This window comes from Chrysochloris asiatica, unplaced genomic scaffold (assembly GCF_000296735.1).
Source record: "Chrysochloris asiatica unplaced genomic scaffold, ChrAsi1.0 scaffold00210, whole genome shotgun sequence".
In the NCBI taxonomy this organism is placed as follows: domain Eukaryota; kingdom Metazoa; phylum Chordata; class Mammalia; order Afrosoricida; family Chrysochloridae; genus Chrysochloris; species Chrysochloris asiatica.
In genome coordinates this window covers 5,408,763-5,427,895 of record NW_006408728.1, presented here as the reverse complement: position 1 = coordinate 5,427,895, position 19,133 = coordinate 5,408,763, and the positions used below count along the sequence as shown (strand labels likewise).

General features: G+C 36.5%; 1 protein-coding gene across 1 annotated transcript in view; it reads left to right on the top strand.

Moving 5' to 3' along the window:
- SWT1 (SWT1 RNA endoribonuclease homolog (S. cerevisiae)) overlaps positions 1-19,133 on the top strand; it is a 127,472-nt gene that overhangs the window by 62,731 nt on the left and 45,608 nt on the right. The window contains 3 exon segments of the mRNA XM_006872708.1: positions 4,841-4,989; positions 14,833-15,020; positions 17,601-17,732. Of these exon segments, the coding sequence (XP_006872770.1) occupies positions 4,841-4,989; positions 14,833-15,020; positions 17,601-17,732 (469 nt within the window).

Genomic DNA, 19,133 nt, shown 5'->3' with positions numbered 1-19,133 from the left:
AAAAAAAAAAAAAAAACATCATGACAAAGTGGGTTTCATACAAGGGATACAAGGATGATTCAACATCAGAAAAACAATCAACGTAATCCATCATATAAATGAGAAAAAGGAGAAGAACCACATGATCATATCAATTGATGCAGAAAAGGCATTTGACAAAATCCAAAATCCATTCCTGATAAAAAACACTCAACAAAGTAGGAATTGAAGGGAAATTCCTCAACAGAATCAAGAGGATATATACGAAACCAAGAACCTACATCACTCTCAATGGAGAGAAACTGAAAGCCTTCCCTCTGCAAACGGGAACCAAATAAGGATGCCCTATATCACCGCTCCTATTCAGTATTGTGCTGGAAGTTTCAGCCAGAATTATACAGCATGATAGAAAAATTAAAGGCATCCAAATTGGCAAAGAGGAAGTAAAATTCTCCTTATTTGCAGATGATATGATCCTATACATGAAAACCCCCAAATACTCAGTAAAAAAAACTACTTGTTGTTGTCAGGTGCCATCGAGTCGGAACCGACTCATAGTGACCCCCCATGCGCAGCAGAACGAAACAATGTCCGATCCTGGGCCAACCTCACTTCTGCCGCCACACTTGACGCCATCAATGATGCCACCTGGCTGATCCATCTTGTTGGTGGTCTTCCTCTTTTTCTCTGACCCTCCACCTTACCCAGCATGACATCTTTCTCCAGCGACTGTTCTCTCCGGACAATGTGTCCAAAGTATGAGAGACGAAGTTTAGCCATCTTGGCCTCCAAGGAGCACTCTGGTTGCACTTCTTCCAAAACAGATCTATTGGTTCTTTTGGCAGTCCATAGCTATGCTGATATGCAAATGTTTTGCCACATAATAATGCACGACAGACTTAGGTTTCAAAAAGTTTGTGCAAGATGAGTACCAAAACAACTAATGGAAAAGCATAAACGGAAGCATTCAGACATCTGCAAACAAAATTTGGACCTATCCTCAAAGGAAGGTAAAAGTGTCTTAAAAAATAGTTATTGGTGACAAGACATGCATTCATCACTACAAGTCTGCACACCTCTGCCCACTCTGTTGGCACTGTAAAGACATCATTTTGAGGTGTTAAAACACCCTTCTTATAATCCTGATCTTGCTCCATCAGACTTTCACCTGTTTGGTCCCTTGAAAACAGCCCTTGAAGGATGAAGATTTACTTCTGATGAAGAAATGAATAAGAACAGTGGCGCGTTCATGACTTGCAGCTCAGCCTAAAACATTTTTTAATAAGATAATATGAAAGTTTATTGACAGATGGGCAAAGTATATTGAAAAGAAAGTAGATTATGTTGAAAAATGATGCATTTGTCTTTGCTAAAAGTTGTTTAACAAATTCTACAGCCAGAGTGCAGATAATTTTTATCTCATTCTCATATTTTAAAAACAAATGCATGATGCCAGTGAAAAACCATGATGGTACTTCAAAATATAACAGTCTCTAAAACTGTGAGAATTAAAACAAAATTAAAGCAGACACATTGCAATGTAGTGATTTAACACCTTAAAAATTTTTTTTGTAACATTACTTATTGCATTGAGCAAAGATGTCACCTTGAAGACGAAGGTGCGCCTAACCCAAGCCATGATATTTTCAGTAACATCATATGCATGCGAAAGTTGGACATTGAATAAGGAAGATCGTAAAAGAATTGATGCCTTTGAGTTATGGTGTTGGAGGAGAATATTGAAAGTACCACAGGCTGCCAAAAGAACCAACAGATCTGTATTGGATGAAGTGCAGTCAGAGTGCTCCTTGGAGGCCAAGATGGCCAAACTTCATTTCTCATACTTTGGACATATTGTCAGGAGGGACCAGTCGCTGGAGAAGGAGATTGTGTTTGGTAAGGTGGAGAGTCAGAGAAAAAGAGGAAGACCCCTAGCGAGATGGATTGGTAAAATAGCAGCATCAGTAGGCTCAAGCATGGCAACAATTGTGAGATTGGCCCAGGACCAGGCAGTATTCATTCTGTTGTACATAGGGTTGCTATGAGTCAGTACCGACTCGATGGCACCTAACAACAACAATAACAACAAACCTTAATAGTGAAGAGTTGTTTTTTCTATCGAGTTCTGTGACATTAAAAAATTACTTTATTCATGTCTTTAAAAATCTGTGAATTAAGTGTTACCCCTTTACTAACTAATTCTATAATTTAAGCAACTTTATTTACATACAGAATGCAAATGTTGTTTTCCTTATATCTAGTATTAAGTTTCATCTGGCATAATTTGATGGTAAATCACTACAGAAGCCTATCTAAAGTACAGCAGGTATGGCCTGTGTCCTGGACGCCACTTGAAGTACTGCTGACAATTTCCTTTAACCATTGCGGTTTCCACTGCCAGCTGTGAAATATCATTCATCAAGTTAAAAGTACCTCTTGGTGTGTGAGAACCTCCATGGGTCAGGGGAAGAATCATGATGCTGCTTTAACATAAACTCTGGACTACTAACTGCAAGATTGACAGTTCAAACCCACCAACAGCCCCTAGGGAGAAAATGAGGCTTTCTGTTCCTATAAAGATATACAGCTTTGGAAGCTCTTTCTAGGATCTCTGTGAATCAGAATCAATTTGATGGCAGTGAGGTTTGATGGGTCATGGCAGATTCTGTGACTCATTCTCTACTGAGTGTAGAAAGAGAAGAAACTGAAAAAAACATGACCATATCCTTGATCAAGTTTTAAGAAAGATGCAGGTTTAATTTTCATGTAGTGCCACAGTGTGTTACATAAAACATTAATGAGCTTGACTAGTGTTTTTGAGCTGATACTATGTTAAAGTTATCTAGAAGATGGGTGTCAGATATTTAGTTATTGTTGTTAGGTGCTGTCTAATCAGTTACAACTCGTAGCAACACTATGCATAACAGAAAGAAACACTGCCCAGAACTATGCCATCTTCACAGTTTTTGTTACGCTGGTGCCACTGTGCCAATCCATCTCATTGGGGTCTTCCTCTTTATCACTGACCCTCCACTTTACCAAGCATGATGTCTTCTCCAGGGAACTGGTCCTTTCTGATAATATTTCTGAAGTATGACAGACAAAGTCTCACCGTCCTGTCTTATAAGGAGCGTTCTGGCTGTAATTCTTCCAACACAGATTCATTTGTTCTGGCAGTTCATGGTACTTTAATATTCTTCTCCAATGTCGTTGTTAAGTGCTGTCGAGTCAGTTCCAACCCATAGTGACCCTGTATAAGTTGATTAATGTTGTTATTGTTAAGTGCTATCCAGTCCGTTCTGGTTCATAGGGAGGTTGTATAGGGTTTCTTAGGAGCAGCTTGTGGGTTTGGACCACCATTTTGCAGTTCAAACTGACTTTGTAGTCAAGTGCTTATCCTTGAGCACCACACCAGAGCTCCACTAAAGGTGATAGAATTCTTCAATTTTGTCATCACTGTAAATTTGAATAATAGTGGTATTACCTGGTCTTCCTTGTGTGTGAATGGATATTATCCTGTCACAGACTGTATTGTACTTCAAGATAGATCTTAAAATATTCTTTTGGATGATGAATGCTGCGTCATTCCTTTTGAAATTTGTTGTTCTGGGCATAGTAGACCATATGATTTTCAGATTCAAAATGACCAGTGTCAGCCCATTTTAGCTCACTAGTGCCTAGGATATCTGTTTTTATGTATTCTATTTTCATTTTTGACAACTTCCAATTTTCTTAGATTCAGACTTTATACATTTATACTTCATACATGTCCCAGTTACTAATGGATATTTACAGGTGTTTCTCTCTTTTTGAGTTGTGCCCCATCAATAAATGAAGGTCCTGAAGACTTTATTACATTGGTGTCATCATGGTCACCTTTACTCTGAGGAGGCAGCTCCTCCCCAGTCATGTTTTGAGCCTTTCAACCTTAGGTGCTTATCTTCTGGCACTGTATCTGACAATATTCCGCTGCTATCCATAAGGTTGGCTAAACATTCAGATGTAGTCCACCTTTTCTTCTTCCTAGTCTTTCTTAATCTGGAAGCTCTCCTGAAACCTGTCAACCATGGGTGACCCTGCTGATATTTTAAATACTAGTAGCATAGTGGTTACGAACTGGGCTGCTAATCTCAAGGTCAGTAGTTCGAAATTACCAGCAGTTCCATGGAGAAAGACGAGGCTTTCTGTTCCCATAAAGATTTACAGCCTTGGAAACCCTATGCAGAGTTACTAAGGGTTGGAATTGACTCAACAGTACTTAACAACTAGAAGCATAGCTTCCAGCAACACTCAAGCCACCACAGTACAACAAACTGACAGACAAGTGATGCTTAGATATTTAGACAGGGACACAATTCCAATGCTTGCCATAGGCACTATTTGTGTACATAAGCCTCTGCATAGTAGCTGAGTATTCACTATGAGAGGTATACTGTGTAATACTTACGTGTTTACCATTAAAATGTAAATCTTTGATGCCTTCATACTAGTCTCTATGTGAAGCAAACTCAGATTTAAAACTGTGATTACTAGTTGTTATGGTGATAACCTGAAGTTTTTTGGAAAAGTGTTGTATCTTTTCACTTGACTTTTACTTTGAGGATGGCCATGTTGAAGGAACCCATAGATTCTCAACACGAAAGTGCCCAAATTGACTCCAAGAACATTGTTTATAACTTAACTAAGTTATATACCAGTTGGCCTTATATACCAGTGGGATAAATTTGTCAGGTATATAAATACAAATAGGTGCTCTTTTAAAATTTTGTAATTGATACAAGTACTTGATTTCATTTTCCAGACATTTGTATGTTGTGTATTCATTTTTATATAATTTTTTTTCTAAATTTTCTGTAACCAGCTAATAATGCAATGGATTTTACAACAGTGAGATTCCTGCTTCAGGACTCCAAAAGTTTGTTACATGCTTTCAGTACAAGGTCAAATTATGATGGTGTTCTTCCACAAGCCTTTGCTCAAGTGAACAAACTGCTCCAGACAGTCACAGAGGTAAGACCCCTTTGGAATGCTGAGTCAGAATCAGCTCAGTGACAACTAAAAACAACAAAAATCATGTAAGTTTTAAAAATGTATTTAGAAGACAACAGTAAATAAAAGAATATCTTAATTTTAACTTAATTCTGTCATATTAAAGGCAGTAATTATTAGAGAGGGTTGGTACCTGGTATCTTCAGTTGCAGAACATACTCGTTTTTGTAGGGAAGAAGTGTCACAGCAGTTGTTGGGATCTTACATAATTTTATTTATGGGTCGAAGAAAGTTATGCAGTCGTCTTTGCATACTCATTCTCCTGACCAAGGGATGTCAGCATTAATCAAAAACACTTAAGACATTTATTCAAACATGCAGATACCATACCCCTCCCTACCTAACCTTAAATTAGATTTCTGCCTTTGAAAGTTCCCAGTCATGTTATGGAGTCTTGGTGTGGCGCTGTAGGATAAGCACTGGACTGCTCACCATAAGGTCAGTAGTTTAAGCCTACCAGCTGCTCCTTGGAAACCCTATACAGGGTTGCTATGAGTTAGAACCAATTTGATGACACCAAACAACAACAGCAAATGTTTTACATTTTATTTTGAAATAATTTCAAACACATGAAAGTTACAAAAGTAGTACAAAGAATTCCCATTTATATCCTTTACCCAGATTTCCCAAATGTTAAAATTATATCACATTTGCTTTGTTGTTTTCTTTCTCTCTGAACTGTTTAAAAGTTCATTGCAGATATTATATGCCTCAAAAACAAGGAAGTTATTCTACATAACTGCATTACAATTAGGGAGCACTGGATTATAAACTGGGCTGTTAACCACATGGTCAGCAGTTCAAATATCCCAGCTGCTCCACAGGTGATAAGGCTTTCGCTTCCATAAAGATTTACAGCCATGGAAATCCTATACAGGGTTGCTGTGAGTCGGAACCGACTTTATGGCACACCACTACTGCCAACACAGTACGATTAATCAGGAAATTAACATTAATAACAATACAGTGATCCAATCAGTCTGCTGACCTTTTCCTGTTTACCTGCTAATTTTTAAACATTTCTCATGTGATTCTTATGCAGTTAGCCTAGCACCTATGCCTTGTTTGACCTCTTTTTAATTTATCTATATGAATTTTTTCTCTAGTTACACTCTATTCCTTCAGCCTTTTAATTTTATATCTAGAAAATTCTGAGAGTTTTATATGCCAGAAATAGCTCAGGAAACTCATTTTCACAATTACTAGTTAGGAAATAGATGAAAATGTCATCTCATACAGCTGTCCTGTTCTCCTGTTTTCATTTAAGGAACTGCATTGGCTAGATTTTTCTCGTTGAGGTTTGAGGGCTAGATAGGACCTGTCTACTAACCTGTGATTAAACTTAGTCACAGTTGCTGAGGAAAGTAGAGAGAGCATCTCATAGAGCAAAAGAAGTGTCCTTTTTATAAACTAATAGGGAATGTGTGATAATTCTGGAGGAAAGAATTGATTACAGGGGTGAAATTATCCTTTGGTTTGAAATGACACTCTTTGGAGTTTCATTCTCTTTTTTTTTTTTTCATTCTCTAAAAAAAACAATAAATAGACTTTTAGATCTACTAGTAGGAATGAATACACCCAGGATTTAGGGGTCTGCAGCTAAATATTGTACATGAAATGTTTGGGAAAAGATATATTACCCTTTTCCATGATGGAATTGAGCCTTAAACCACATCCTTAATGAAACAAACAGTGTACAAGATGGAAAGTTCAGGGTACATACATTCGTAACTAAAACCAAATCAAAGCCACAGTCATCAAGTTGTCTGCAACTCATAGTGACTCTGTATAGGATTCCCAAGGCTGTGATTATTTACAGAAACAGAAAACCTCATCTTTCTTCCTCAGACCAGCTGTTGGGTTTGAACTGCCAACCCTGTGGTTAGCAGTCCATTGCTTCTACTACAGGCTTGGTAGTCTTTTAGTAAGAAGCTTGAGAAAAAATTAAAATGTAGCATTGATTGGAATAAATAAAAATGATATCCAGTTTTAAACTCCTTTTATCAGTTGGAAACACATGAAACCGTGAAAATATGTTGGTAAAATTTAGTGTTTATTACAAAAAATAGTATGCCTGTTACATGCTGCCTACTGTGCATTTAAAAATAATGAATTGCTGTTTAGTAAGTTACTGATTCCTGTGTCTTAAATTTCCTTGGCTACCTTAACAAATGGTTTGTAAAGGTGGTTGCTGAAAAGCTTAGCATTTTCATTAGATCTTTTCTCCCATCACCTGGCATTAGTGTGATTGATTGAAACAGTTTGTGTTGTTTCCAGAATTAGAACTCTGATGAGTTGGTTGTTTATGTCCATGTTAGAAACAGTTCACTGTATAAATCATCCTGGACATTATGATTCAGTTTGGGCCTCTAAAATATACTTTCAACAAGAGTTTTTTTGTTTTTATTTCCAAAACTAATTATTTTATATTTCAGTGAATGTAGATATAGCAAAACATCTATCAGTTCAACAATTTCTACATTTACAATTCAGTGACATTGGTTACATTTTTCAAGGTGTAAATCATTCTTGCTAGTCTTCCAAATTATAGAAACTCACTGCCTCCTAATTTTTAATGTAACTTTTTGTGTTGCTTTTTGTCATTTTGATCCTATATAGTTATTTATTAAAATACAATATGCAAAATAGACATTCTTTACTAATTAAGCTAAATTATTGTTTGGATGAAAGAAGACTTCAGGGATATTTTTGGTTTAGTGTTTAAAGATGATTTCAGGGCAATAGTTTGAAGATTTCATCCAGCCTTTATGGCTCCAAAAAGTCTGGATTCCATGAAAATTTAAATTTTGTTTGTATTTTTTATCAGAATTTTTCTTTAGAACTTCTGACCAAAGTGTTCAGTTATGATAGTCAGGTACCACCCAGTTCTTCTAATCTGCTGGCAAAGGAGAAGGCAGTTATTCATGGAGACCATTACCCAGGCATTCTCTAGCCGCCTTTCCCTGATTCTCCTCCTTCCTTTGCTCCAGGTAAATAGACACCAACTGTTGTACCTTAGATGGTCATTTACAATCTTTTGAGGTCCCAGGCTTACCAGTTGTTTTGTAGAATGCATTAGATTTGATATATGTACCAGACACCAAGTCTTGTCTCAGAAATTTATGCATCAAAAGAAATTAACTGTTTTTAAAAATCCACCTAATCTTAATTTGGTGAGTAAGGTGGCTTCCTATGATAAGCACTGGACTCTGAACCAAAGGTTGGCGGTTTGAGCCCACAAGCCTCTCTGTGGGAGGAAATAGACTCTCTGCTCCTGCGAAGATTTAAAGTAGGGGTGAGAAACCTTTTTTCTGCCAAAAATTTTAACGCCATACAAATTTATGAACTTAAAAAAATTAGCCTGCTATATTTGGCCATTTAATTAACTCATCTCTAATGTGATGGCTCAGAATTGACTCGACAACACTAAACAACAGTAATATGATGGCTGGAACTCTGGTTTTCAGGACTAGAGCAAATGATTTATCGGGTCTTACATGGACCATGAACCAGACGTTCCCTACCCCTGATTTAAATTCTTGGAAACCCTGTACTGGATCACTGTTAGTGGGAACTGGCTCAACAGCAATCTTAATTTATCATGTATAGAAAATTAGGAGAAGAGTAATAGTATGTATTTGCTTCTGAGAAACTGAAGAGGAAAGATAACTATTATTATTTTCCATGCGTTTATATCTATGGAGGGGAATAGAAAAGTAGTATGTACATTTTTCTTTTATTAACCTTCCAACCATCAAAAAAGTAGTATGTACTCTACTAAGATGATAGAACAATTAATATCAGTCATGTTAATAAGCATTACACTTATGTGCCTCAGGACCCCCATCCTGACTAGTTTGTTGTTACTTAATCCCTTTGAACCTCAATTCCTTCTTTTGTAAAATGAGTATAATAATCTCTGCCTCAGACTTGTCATGAGAGTCAATAAATAATATTTACAAAGCCTAACATATAAGGAGCTCTGGTAACGTAGTGGTTATGAATTGGGCTGCGAACCTTAAGGTCAGCGATTCGAAACTATCAGCCACTCCGCGGGAGAAAGATGAGGCTTTCTACTCCCGTAAAGATTTACACCCTCGGAAACCCTGTACAGGGTCGCTATGGGTCGGAACCGACTCGACGGCACTTAACAACAACAACAACATATAGTAAGCACATCTAAATGTTTGATAAAGAAATCTGTTTGTATTGTTTATACACTTCTGTTTAGGAGCTGAGGAAAAAAGACATTAGGTGTATATATGCTAGGTCTTATTTTTAAAGTATGTGATAATTAAAAGTTATATAAGGAAAAAACTTCTTTTTATCCAAGTGTATTTATTAAGACAAAAATGGGAACAAGAATTATCCCTTTTTTCTTCCTGTTCCAGAAATAGAGGATAATATTTTTCCAGTTGCTGAGAGCTCACACTTTGGTTCAACAAATTTTCTCTTCTTAGAAGGCATTGCTGCTCTGTGTACTCTCCCATGCTTGTTTTTCCTTGTTGTTTGCCCTAATTGGCATAGTTATCTGTTTGCCTTATGATATCAGTGAGTCAGTTTAGTGTAGTTGGTTAAATGAGCACAGGCTGAACCTGTATTTGCTGAAGATCAAATCCTATTCATGCCACTTACCATCTGTGTGACCTTGGATTAGCTGTTTAACCTTTCCACTCCTCAGGTTCCTTAGTTATACACAGTAGATAATCATAGGATCTGTTTCAGAAGGTGATTGTGAGGATTAAATAATTAATGTTGTCATTGTTATTGTTAGGTGCCATCGAGTTGGTACCTACCCATAGCGAACGAAACACTGCCTGATCCTAGGCCAACCTCATTACCATTGCCACTCTTGAGTCCATCGATGCTGCCACTTGGCCAATCCATCTCGTTAGGGGTCTTCCTCTTTTTCTCTGACCTTCCACCTTACCAAACATGATATCCTTCTCCAGCAACTGGTCCCTCCTGACAATAGGTCCAAAGTATGAGAGATGAAGTTTGGCCATCTTGGCCTCTAAGGTGCACGCTGGCTGTACTTCTTCCAAAACGATCTATTGTTTCTTTTGGCAGCACATGGCACTTTCAATATTCTCCTCCAACACCATAACTCAGAGGCATCAATTGTTCTGTAGTCTTCGTTATTCACTGTCCTGTTTTTGCATGCATATGAGGTTATTGAAAACACCATAGCTTGGGTCAGGCGCACCTTAGTCCTCAAGCTGACATCTTTGCTCTTTAAGACTTTAAAAAGGTCTTGTGCAGCAGATTTGCCTAATGCAATACATCGTTTGATCTCTGACTACTGCTTCCGTGAGTGTTGTCATTGTTAGGTGCCATCAATTCTAACTCATAGCGACCCTGTATAGGGCCTCTGAGGAGCACATGGTTAGTTTGAACCATTGACCTTGTGGTCGAGTGCTTATCCTAAAGTTCTAGACCAAGACTCCAAACTAAATTAATAAATGTAGAATTATTAGAATAATTCCTATATAAAGCAATTGCTCAGTAAATATGAACTGTTGTTACTAATGACATTGGAAGTAAACTTTTAAAGCATTTAATAACATGAATAACCTATGAAACTAAAAACCTGTGAAACTTACCTTTGAAATCTTCCTTTTTTAACAAGGAAATTTAAACATGAAGAAATGGAGTGATTTAAGTTCACAAATAAGTTACTATAGAGCCAAAACTAAAACCTAAATTTTTAAACTTATAGTTAATTTTTTTTTTCATTTTATCAGGCTTTTTTTTTTTTTTTTAATCTAAGTTAATGTTTTCCCCCAAGATGATACGTTTTATGAATTAATAATACAGCTTTTTTACTTGGCCTTCAAATTTGCTTAGATCCCTTCTGTTCTTAAATACTGTTCGTTGACCATATAGTTTTATTACACTATATCCTTCTTATAAGCTTCTTAAACAAGCACTCTATAACCGTTTTGTCCATTTCTTTAAAAGTTGAGTTTTGTTCCACACTATTAAGAAATGATTAAGTGTCATTTGCTTCCTAATGATCAATTCTACCCTTTCTCTCTTCTACCTTCTCAGCCATTTTTATAAGCATAGAAAATATACATTAAAATTTTTCTTGCTATTATATTACAGTATCTAATATATGCAGTATGTTTGGCCCTCATCAGCAAAGCATAGTTCAATTTGCTGTTTAAAATTGCAGTGAATGCAGCTCATTAAAGTAGCATTTCATCACTTCATGCATATCCACTTTAGATACTTTGCTTCAAGCTATTTGTGTTCTTGATTTTTTTTTTTTTTTCCACTGAATAAAACTACACCCTTATATTCCCTTGGAGAAGTAATCAAGGAACTCAGTCTATTTAAGACACATTGGGCACACACACATGCATATTTTCCAGACTTTATGGCCACCCCAAATTTCTATTATTCTTATAGCATTATTCTTCTAGCATCTAGGTTGAAAACAAATCTTAAATTCTCCCTTACTCCTGGAAACTAGTCTTTGGCCAAGTCTGTAGTTATACTTTTATACTTTTAATAGTTCTTAAATACATCTATTTTATCATTCCACTACCTTTTTCCGCATCGGTCTAGTTCTCAGATCTCCTTTACTGGATTCTGTTAATACTTCTCTCGCCAATCTTACTGCCTTCACTCCATTCCAGTTTATCTTACTTTAAGTTACAGTTTTGAATATATCACTACCTAAATTACAAAAACTTCTAGTGGTTCATTATTGCCCATAACATAAAGTTTAAATAATTTTCTTGCCCTTAATACTACTTTTTTTAGTGATATCTTTTCCTGGTTCTGATTTGAGGATTATGCTTGATTTGTAAAATGTTTCAGGAAGTTTTCCTTTATTTTCTATTTTCTGAATTAGTTTGAGTAGAATAGGTATCAACTCTTCTCTGAAAGATGACAAGTAAAGCCATCTGGTCCTGAACTGTTTTTGATTGGGAGTTTTTTGATGACCTGATCTATATCTTCCTTTGTTATAGGTCTGTTCAAGTTTTCTGTGTTACTCTGTGTTAGTTTATGCAGGTCATGCTTTTCTAAAAATGAATCCATTTCCTTGAGACTTTGAAATTTGCTAGACCACAACTCTTCGTAGTACTTCGTTATTATACTTTTTATTTCCATTAGTTCTGTTGTAATGTTACCCATGTGGTTTCTTATGTGTGTCATTTGTGTCTTCTCTTCTTTTGTTAGGTTTACCAATGGTTTATCAATTTTATTTATCTTTCCATAGAACCAGCTTCTTGTCTTGTTGATTTTTTTCTATAGTTTTTCTGTTTTCTATCTCATTTATTTCTGCTCTAATATTTATTATTTCTTTTCTTCTGGTGGCTGTAGCTTTACTCTGATGGTCTTTTTCTAATTATTATAGATGCTGTGTTAATGTGTTGAATTTGGTTCTTTCTTCCTTTTGAATGTGTGCATTTATTGCAATAAATTATTCTCTCAGCACTGCTTTTGCTATTTCCCAAAGGTTTGGGTATGATGTGTTTTCATTCTCATTTCTTTCTAGGAGTTTTTTTTATTTTGCTGTTTATTTGTTCTACTACCCAGTAGCTTTTAAGCAGGGTGCTATTTAGTTTCCATGAATATTATTTTGTTTTCTTGATCTTCCTATTGTTGATTTGTAATTTTATAGCATTGTGGTTTGAGAAGATGCCGTATAATATTTTGATGTTTTTAAATCTATGGAGATTTGCTTTGTGGCCTAACACATGGTCTATTCTGGAGAATGTTCCAATGTGCACAGAAGGAGAATGTGTATTATGCTGCTTTTGGGCTGAATGCTCTATATAGATTTATGAGGTCAAGTTGGTTGATTGTGTTCAGTTCCTCTCTGTCTCTGCTGAGCTTCTTTTTAGTTCTATCCTTTTTTGAAAGTGGTGTATTAAAATCTGCCACTATTATTATAGAGTTGTCTATTTCTTTATTCAGCTCTATTAGGGTTTGCTTTATGTATTTTGGGGCCCTTTCTTTGGGGGGGCATAGATTTTTATTACGACTATGTTGTCTTGTTCAATTGACCCTTTAACCCTTTAAGAAAATGACCTTCTTTGTCTCTTATGCTGGTTTTTTGCTTCAAAGTTTATTTTGTCTGAGATTAATATTGCTACTCCTGCTTGTTTTTTATTGCCATTAGCGTTGTATATATTTTTTTGTCCTTTCATTTTTAATCTATTTGTCTTTGTGCATTAGGTGTGTCTCTTGGAGACAGCATATTGAAGGATCCTGTGTTCTTATCCATTCAACTATTCTCTGCCTCTTGACTAGTTCATTCAATCCATTGATGTTCTGTGTAATTGTTGATAGGTATGGATTAATTGTTGACATTATGCTGTTTGTATTTTGTGGAGTTGCTGGTTTCTTTGTTCTTTATGCCTTCTGTACTGAGTTCATTTGTTTGTGTGCTTTTTCTTGTCAATTTGTTTATAGTGTTAATGTTTCCATAGTCTTTTTGGAAATTTCTTTTCTTGATTTGATGTGGAAATATATTAAGCTTCTTTGAGGTTTTATTATGTTTTTTATGACAGTCTGTTTTATTCTGAGATCTACATGACCTCCTCACCATCTGGATCTCTGTTACTAAATTCTTTGCTTTTTTCGCTTGTAGTTGTCCTGTTCATAGACTTACCTCCTAGATCCCCTTGTTTCAATCTAGTAGTTTTGTTTTGCCCTGCATTCTTCCGTCTCTGGACTGAGTTCCAGGTGGTTGCCACATATATCAATCTCTGGTTGTTTTTTCGTATTCTTGTTTCTCAGTCCAAAGAACTCCCTTTAGCATGTTTTGGAGCACTGGCCTGGCCTTAACAAAAGCCCTTAATTTCTGTTTATCCTGAAATGTTTTGATTTTGCCATCATATTTGATTGTTAGCTTTACTGGGTATGGGATTCTTGGTTGGCAGTTTTTCTTTCAGAGTTTTGTGTATGTCTCCCCATTGTGTTCTTGTCTACATGGTTTCTGCTGGGAAATCAGAGCTTAATCTTACTGACTTTCCTTTGTAGGTAACGTTCCTTTTATCTGTAGCTGCTTTCAGTATTCTCTCCTTGTCTTTGAATTTGAAGAGTTTATTTATGGTATGTCTTGGTGATATTCTTTTGGTGGTCTATTCCTTTCTGGGATTCGTTCAGCTTCTTGAACGCATAACTTCTCGTCATTCATGATGTTAGGGAAGTTTTTTTTCCAGCAGCTCTGCAACTATCCCTTATTACTATTTTTTAAAGCAGCCTTTTGTAATCCTATTTGCTTTACTGGACTCTAAAGGAGCTCTGGTAGTGCAGTGGTTAATAATCAGGCTGCAAACCGCAAGGTCAACTGTTTGAAACTACCAGCTGTTTTGCAGGAGAAAGATGAGGCTCTCTGCTCCCGTAAAGATTTACAGCCTTGGAAACCCTGTACAGGGTCGCTATGAGTCGGAACCGACTCCACGGCACATAACAACAACAACAAAGTGTTTAGAGGCTTGATCTATCATATTATCTTTCTTTATACTCTGGGTATTCTCTGTCTAGCCCAATACCAACCATAGAAGTAAAAGTGTTTTAACAATATTGTTTAGTTGACATCAGCATTTAGCTAAGATTGGTCATATAATAAGCAGACTGGAAATACTGTTTGATTAAAATGGAAAAGAAAAATATAACATCTAGTTCCGATGCTCTTCTGGGCACATTCTGTACATGAAAAAGGACCAAGAACAGCCAGCACTTCGCTGAAAACTGTAACATTTGTAAGCAGAGTTGGCATTCTGCTTTGTTCACTTATTAGAGAAGGACTAGTTGCATGTTATACAATTCTTATTTTCCCAGGTCAAGTCAAAACTTAAGTCAAATCCCTCAGAAAACACTGTCGGTAAAAAGCAGGAAGATACTTCTTCAATGAAGCCTAGTAATCAGGAGATTACCTCTTTCTTGGGTTCTCAGCTTCCCCAACCCAACAGGCATCAAGAAATCTGGTCTGTCCTAGAGAATGTTTGGATTACAATATATCAGAACAGGTACTTTTCCCCAAAGTGTTGAATTCTAGATTTACAAGTCTGGTGTTTTTTTGTTGTTGTTGTTTTGTTTTGTTTTTATGATATTGAATAATAAATAATTGAGTTGTTAGTTTAATGTCCTAGCTTCACTGATGAGGCTCTTTTTGGCAAATTGGTTCATTAGAAATAGTGATTCTTAACTGGAGATGTACCATCAGAATTACCTGGGGAGTTTAAAAAAATAAGCGCTGACCATAAGGTTGATTTAAATTGCAAGGTCAGCAGTTCAAACTCACCAGCTACTCCTTGGAAACCCTATACAGGGTCACTATGAGTCCAACCAACTGTATTGCACTTAACCACAACAAGTTCTAGTATGGTACTGTAGGATAAAGCACTGGACCACAAGGCCAATATGAATCATGAGGTTGGTGGTTGAAATGTACTAGCGCACCTTGGGAACCCTACGTAGGGTCCCTATGTGTTGGAACAGATTCAGTGGTAACAACAGAAACAACAAATTCTATCCCTAGATATTCTGATTCACTAGGACTGATTCACTAGCACTTGAACAATGCATTTAAAAAATAAATAAATCTCTCCTAGCCCTTCAATTTAATTTCAACTTCGTTGTATCTTCTTTCCTGAATAAATTTAACTCACTGCAGAAATGGTTGGGGGCTGTGTCTGACCTCCTCTGACTTCACAAGAGGGAAGGAGAATAAAGCTCAAAATCATCCCAAGGACAATTCCTACAAAGGAGAGGTTAGACATGCCTCCATCCTCCAAGTTTCTCTATCTTATTCTAACACCAACCCTTCCTCCCACAGTTCTCTGCTTCTCTGCTGGATTTGAGAATGCTTTGCAGTGGCCACACAGAACTCACACACAATACTCAAAACGATAGAGTTTATTAAGGAAGTTAACGGTATAATTCCAGATGAGAAACACTCAGGGTACAGCAGTTCTCTGGTCAGGAGAACCTCTTCTCAGTCATATAACAGTCATGCCTCTCTTATACTCAGCCTTTCAGCCACAGCTTCTGGGCCTCTTGCCCTGATCAGCCAATTGTTTCAAAGCCCCTTTAGCCCTATAGATAAATGCCCAAAGAGCACCCTATTCTGAAAACCAGCCTCTTGCCAAAAGGCCCTCAACCTTAGTCAGTCTGTGGATTGGGAAGCTCGCTGCTCGTCTTTCTATGCCACTGCATCTGCTGCTGCCTCTGCCACAACTGTGGCTCTTCACACGTCTCTCGAAGTTCAAAGATGAGCTCTTCTGGTAGCTCTTCTTTCTTGATGGTACTGATTCTGAGACGGCTCCTTTTAAACCTAGTGCAATGCAAAATTACCCACTCCCCACACTGGAGTCTTTACACCCTATTTGCATGGTGCCACCCATTTATTAGGTGGTTGTTAAGAAAACTAAGGAGCTCTGGTAGCGTAGTTGTTACAAGTCGGGCTGCCAACCTCAAGGTCACCAGTTCAAAACTACCAGCAGTTCCGCAGGAGAAAGATGAGGCATTCTGCTCCTGTCAAGATTCCAGCCTCAGAAACCCTGTGCAGGGTCACTATGAATTGGAACCAACTCCACAGTACTTAAAAACAACAACAACAGTTATGAAAACTAGCATAAACGAGCCATAATTCACTGTACCACACGCTTTTGCTTTGAAAACCCTATGCAGTTCTTCTCTGTCCTGTAGGGTCATTGAGTCAGAGTTGACTCTACAGCCTTCGGTTTTTATTAGGTTGTATAAGTAATTTAAAAATATTTTTAGTGTTTAAACATTTTTTATAGATGGCATAAACATCATTTTAATGATTGTTTAATACTGTATCAATTGACTGCAACAATGAACTGAAACACACCAAACATCAAGCATGGTGTAGGACTGGGCTATTTCATTTTGTTATGCTAAGGTCACCATGTGTCATCAGGTACCTAACAGCAATTAACAACAGTAATACCATATTACTGTATATTTACTAGTTGTTACCCTTTTATAAATAATAATTAATTTATAGTAGATTTATAGTAGTAGAATTACCATGATAAAGTATATAAATATAACTTCCAGTTTCAGCAGTCTCATTCCTAGCTTTTTTCTTCTTCCTTATATTCTAAAGTAGCAAGTTGAATGTAGATTGATGCTTTTACTTCCCCTGTGTTTTCTCTGGTTTCTTGGAGTGAAACATAACCATACAGTTTTTGCAGTACATATTACTTTAGATTATACCTGTATAGTTTCAGATCTAGATCCTTTGCATGTCTGTAAGCTTAGACTTTCACATCACTATCTTTTATCTCACTGATGTGGTGCTACAGGGATGCGCTGGCTTGCAAGGTCAGTGGTTCAAGCTCACCAGGTGCTCCCCGGAGACCCAATACAGGGTCGCTATGAGTTAGAATTGACTTGACTCAACAGCATTTAACAACAACAACAACAACCTCTCGTTTATAATTTAAATAGATCAGCATTATGAGAGCTATTATAAGTGTGATTTTGTACAGACAATGGAATTTTAGAAATATTTTGCATTACTATGTTATAGTAAATATGTGTGCGTACCTATGAGCATCTTATCTTTTTCTGTATTTTAGCACAGATGTTTTTCAAAGATTGAGCTCTACCTCAACTCTGACTACTGAAAATGTAGCATCATTTGAAGAAGCATTCATTTATCTTCAAAAGTTACTGACTGCTGTGAAAGATATTCTTGAAGGAATTCAGAGGTAAACACTACTTTAATTTTTAAAGTTTTATTTATTTATTACTTTCCTCTTCTAAGCTTAAAAGCGGTTTCAGAATCGTTGGGAATAAACTACTAGTGACTTTCAGTTTCACAGATTTCTGCTTCCCCTGTGAAGAGTCACTATTTCTAGTTTAGACTATAAGAATGTTTCCACTTTATTTGTTTCTAAAATAAATATAACTTATTGTAAGCTTCATGAGAAATGTTATTTTCTTTACTGTGTATAGATAGCAGGCATGTAATAGGCATTCAGTAACCAATTGTTGAATAAATATATGTGAAAGTAATATATTTCAGTATTTGTTGACATGAATGACTTTCTCTAACACACAGTCTCACATTATTAAAATCCAAACCCATTGTTGTCAAGTCAGTTCCAACTCCTGGTGCCATAGCATTTCCGTGGCTGTCATCTTCACAAAAGCAGATTTCAAGGCCATAGTACTGCTGAGTGGATTTGTGCTGTCAACCTTTTGGTTAGTAGTCAAGCACAAACCATTTGTACAACCCAGGGACCTTCCGTACATAACTAGAAATGGAACAAAAGTTTGAGAAGCAATGTAGTCTTAGGATGCCTAGAGGCTTTATACATATTTGATTATTTTAAATATTTATGAAGTATAAAGAAAACAGTACCCAAAAGATATAGACTGGAACATTACCTTTATAGCATGGTACTAAATGCTTGCTTTTGTGGCACTAATGGAAGAAGGTAATTTTAAACTTAATCTTTCAATTTTGTCATTACATGCTAATAATGATTAACCTGAATTAGATATTCAGTTTGTTTCTAGAAAAATAAGGAACTCTGCTGGTATAGTGGGTTACACATTGGGCTGCTAGCCACAAGGTCAGCAGTTCGAATCTACCAGTGCTCCTCAGGAGAAGGATGAGGATTTCAACACCTGTAAAGACTTACAGCCTTGGAAACCCTATACAAAGTTGCTATGAGTCAAAACTGACTTGATGGCATAGCACCACCACAACCACCAGAAAAATATTGTTTTTTACAAATTAAACAAACAAATTTAAATTTATTTTAGGGTATTCCAAATTTGGAAAGTTTGTATTTTCAAAACAACATACTTTTTTCCTCTTCAAATAAATAACATTTTAAAGAAATCTATCTTGTTAATGCAAAAAACACTTCTAATTTCATTTGGATCACAGTTGGCTAAATGCTTCTTAGAATAGAAAAATTAACAAAATTTTTTGCCACTTTTTAAATGACTAATTAATTGAAACATGGCAAATCCCAAGGCAAGTTAGATCTCATGTCTAAGTGTAATCATTGGACAATCTCTTTGATATCTCAAGCGAGTAAAGTTTTGCTCAAGGTAATACAGAAATGGCTACAATCATACATTGACAGAGAACTTCC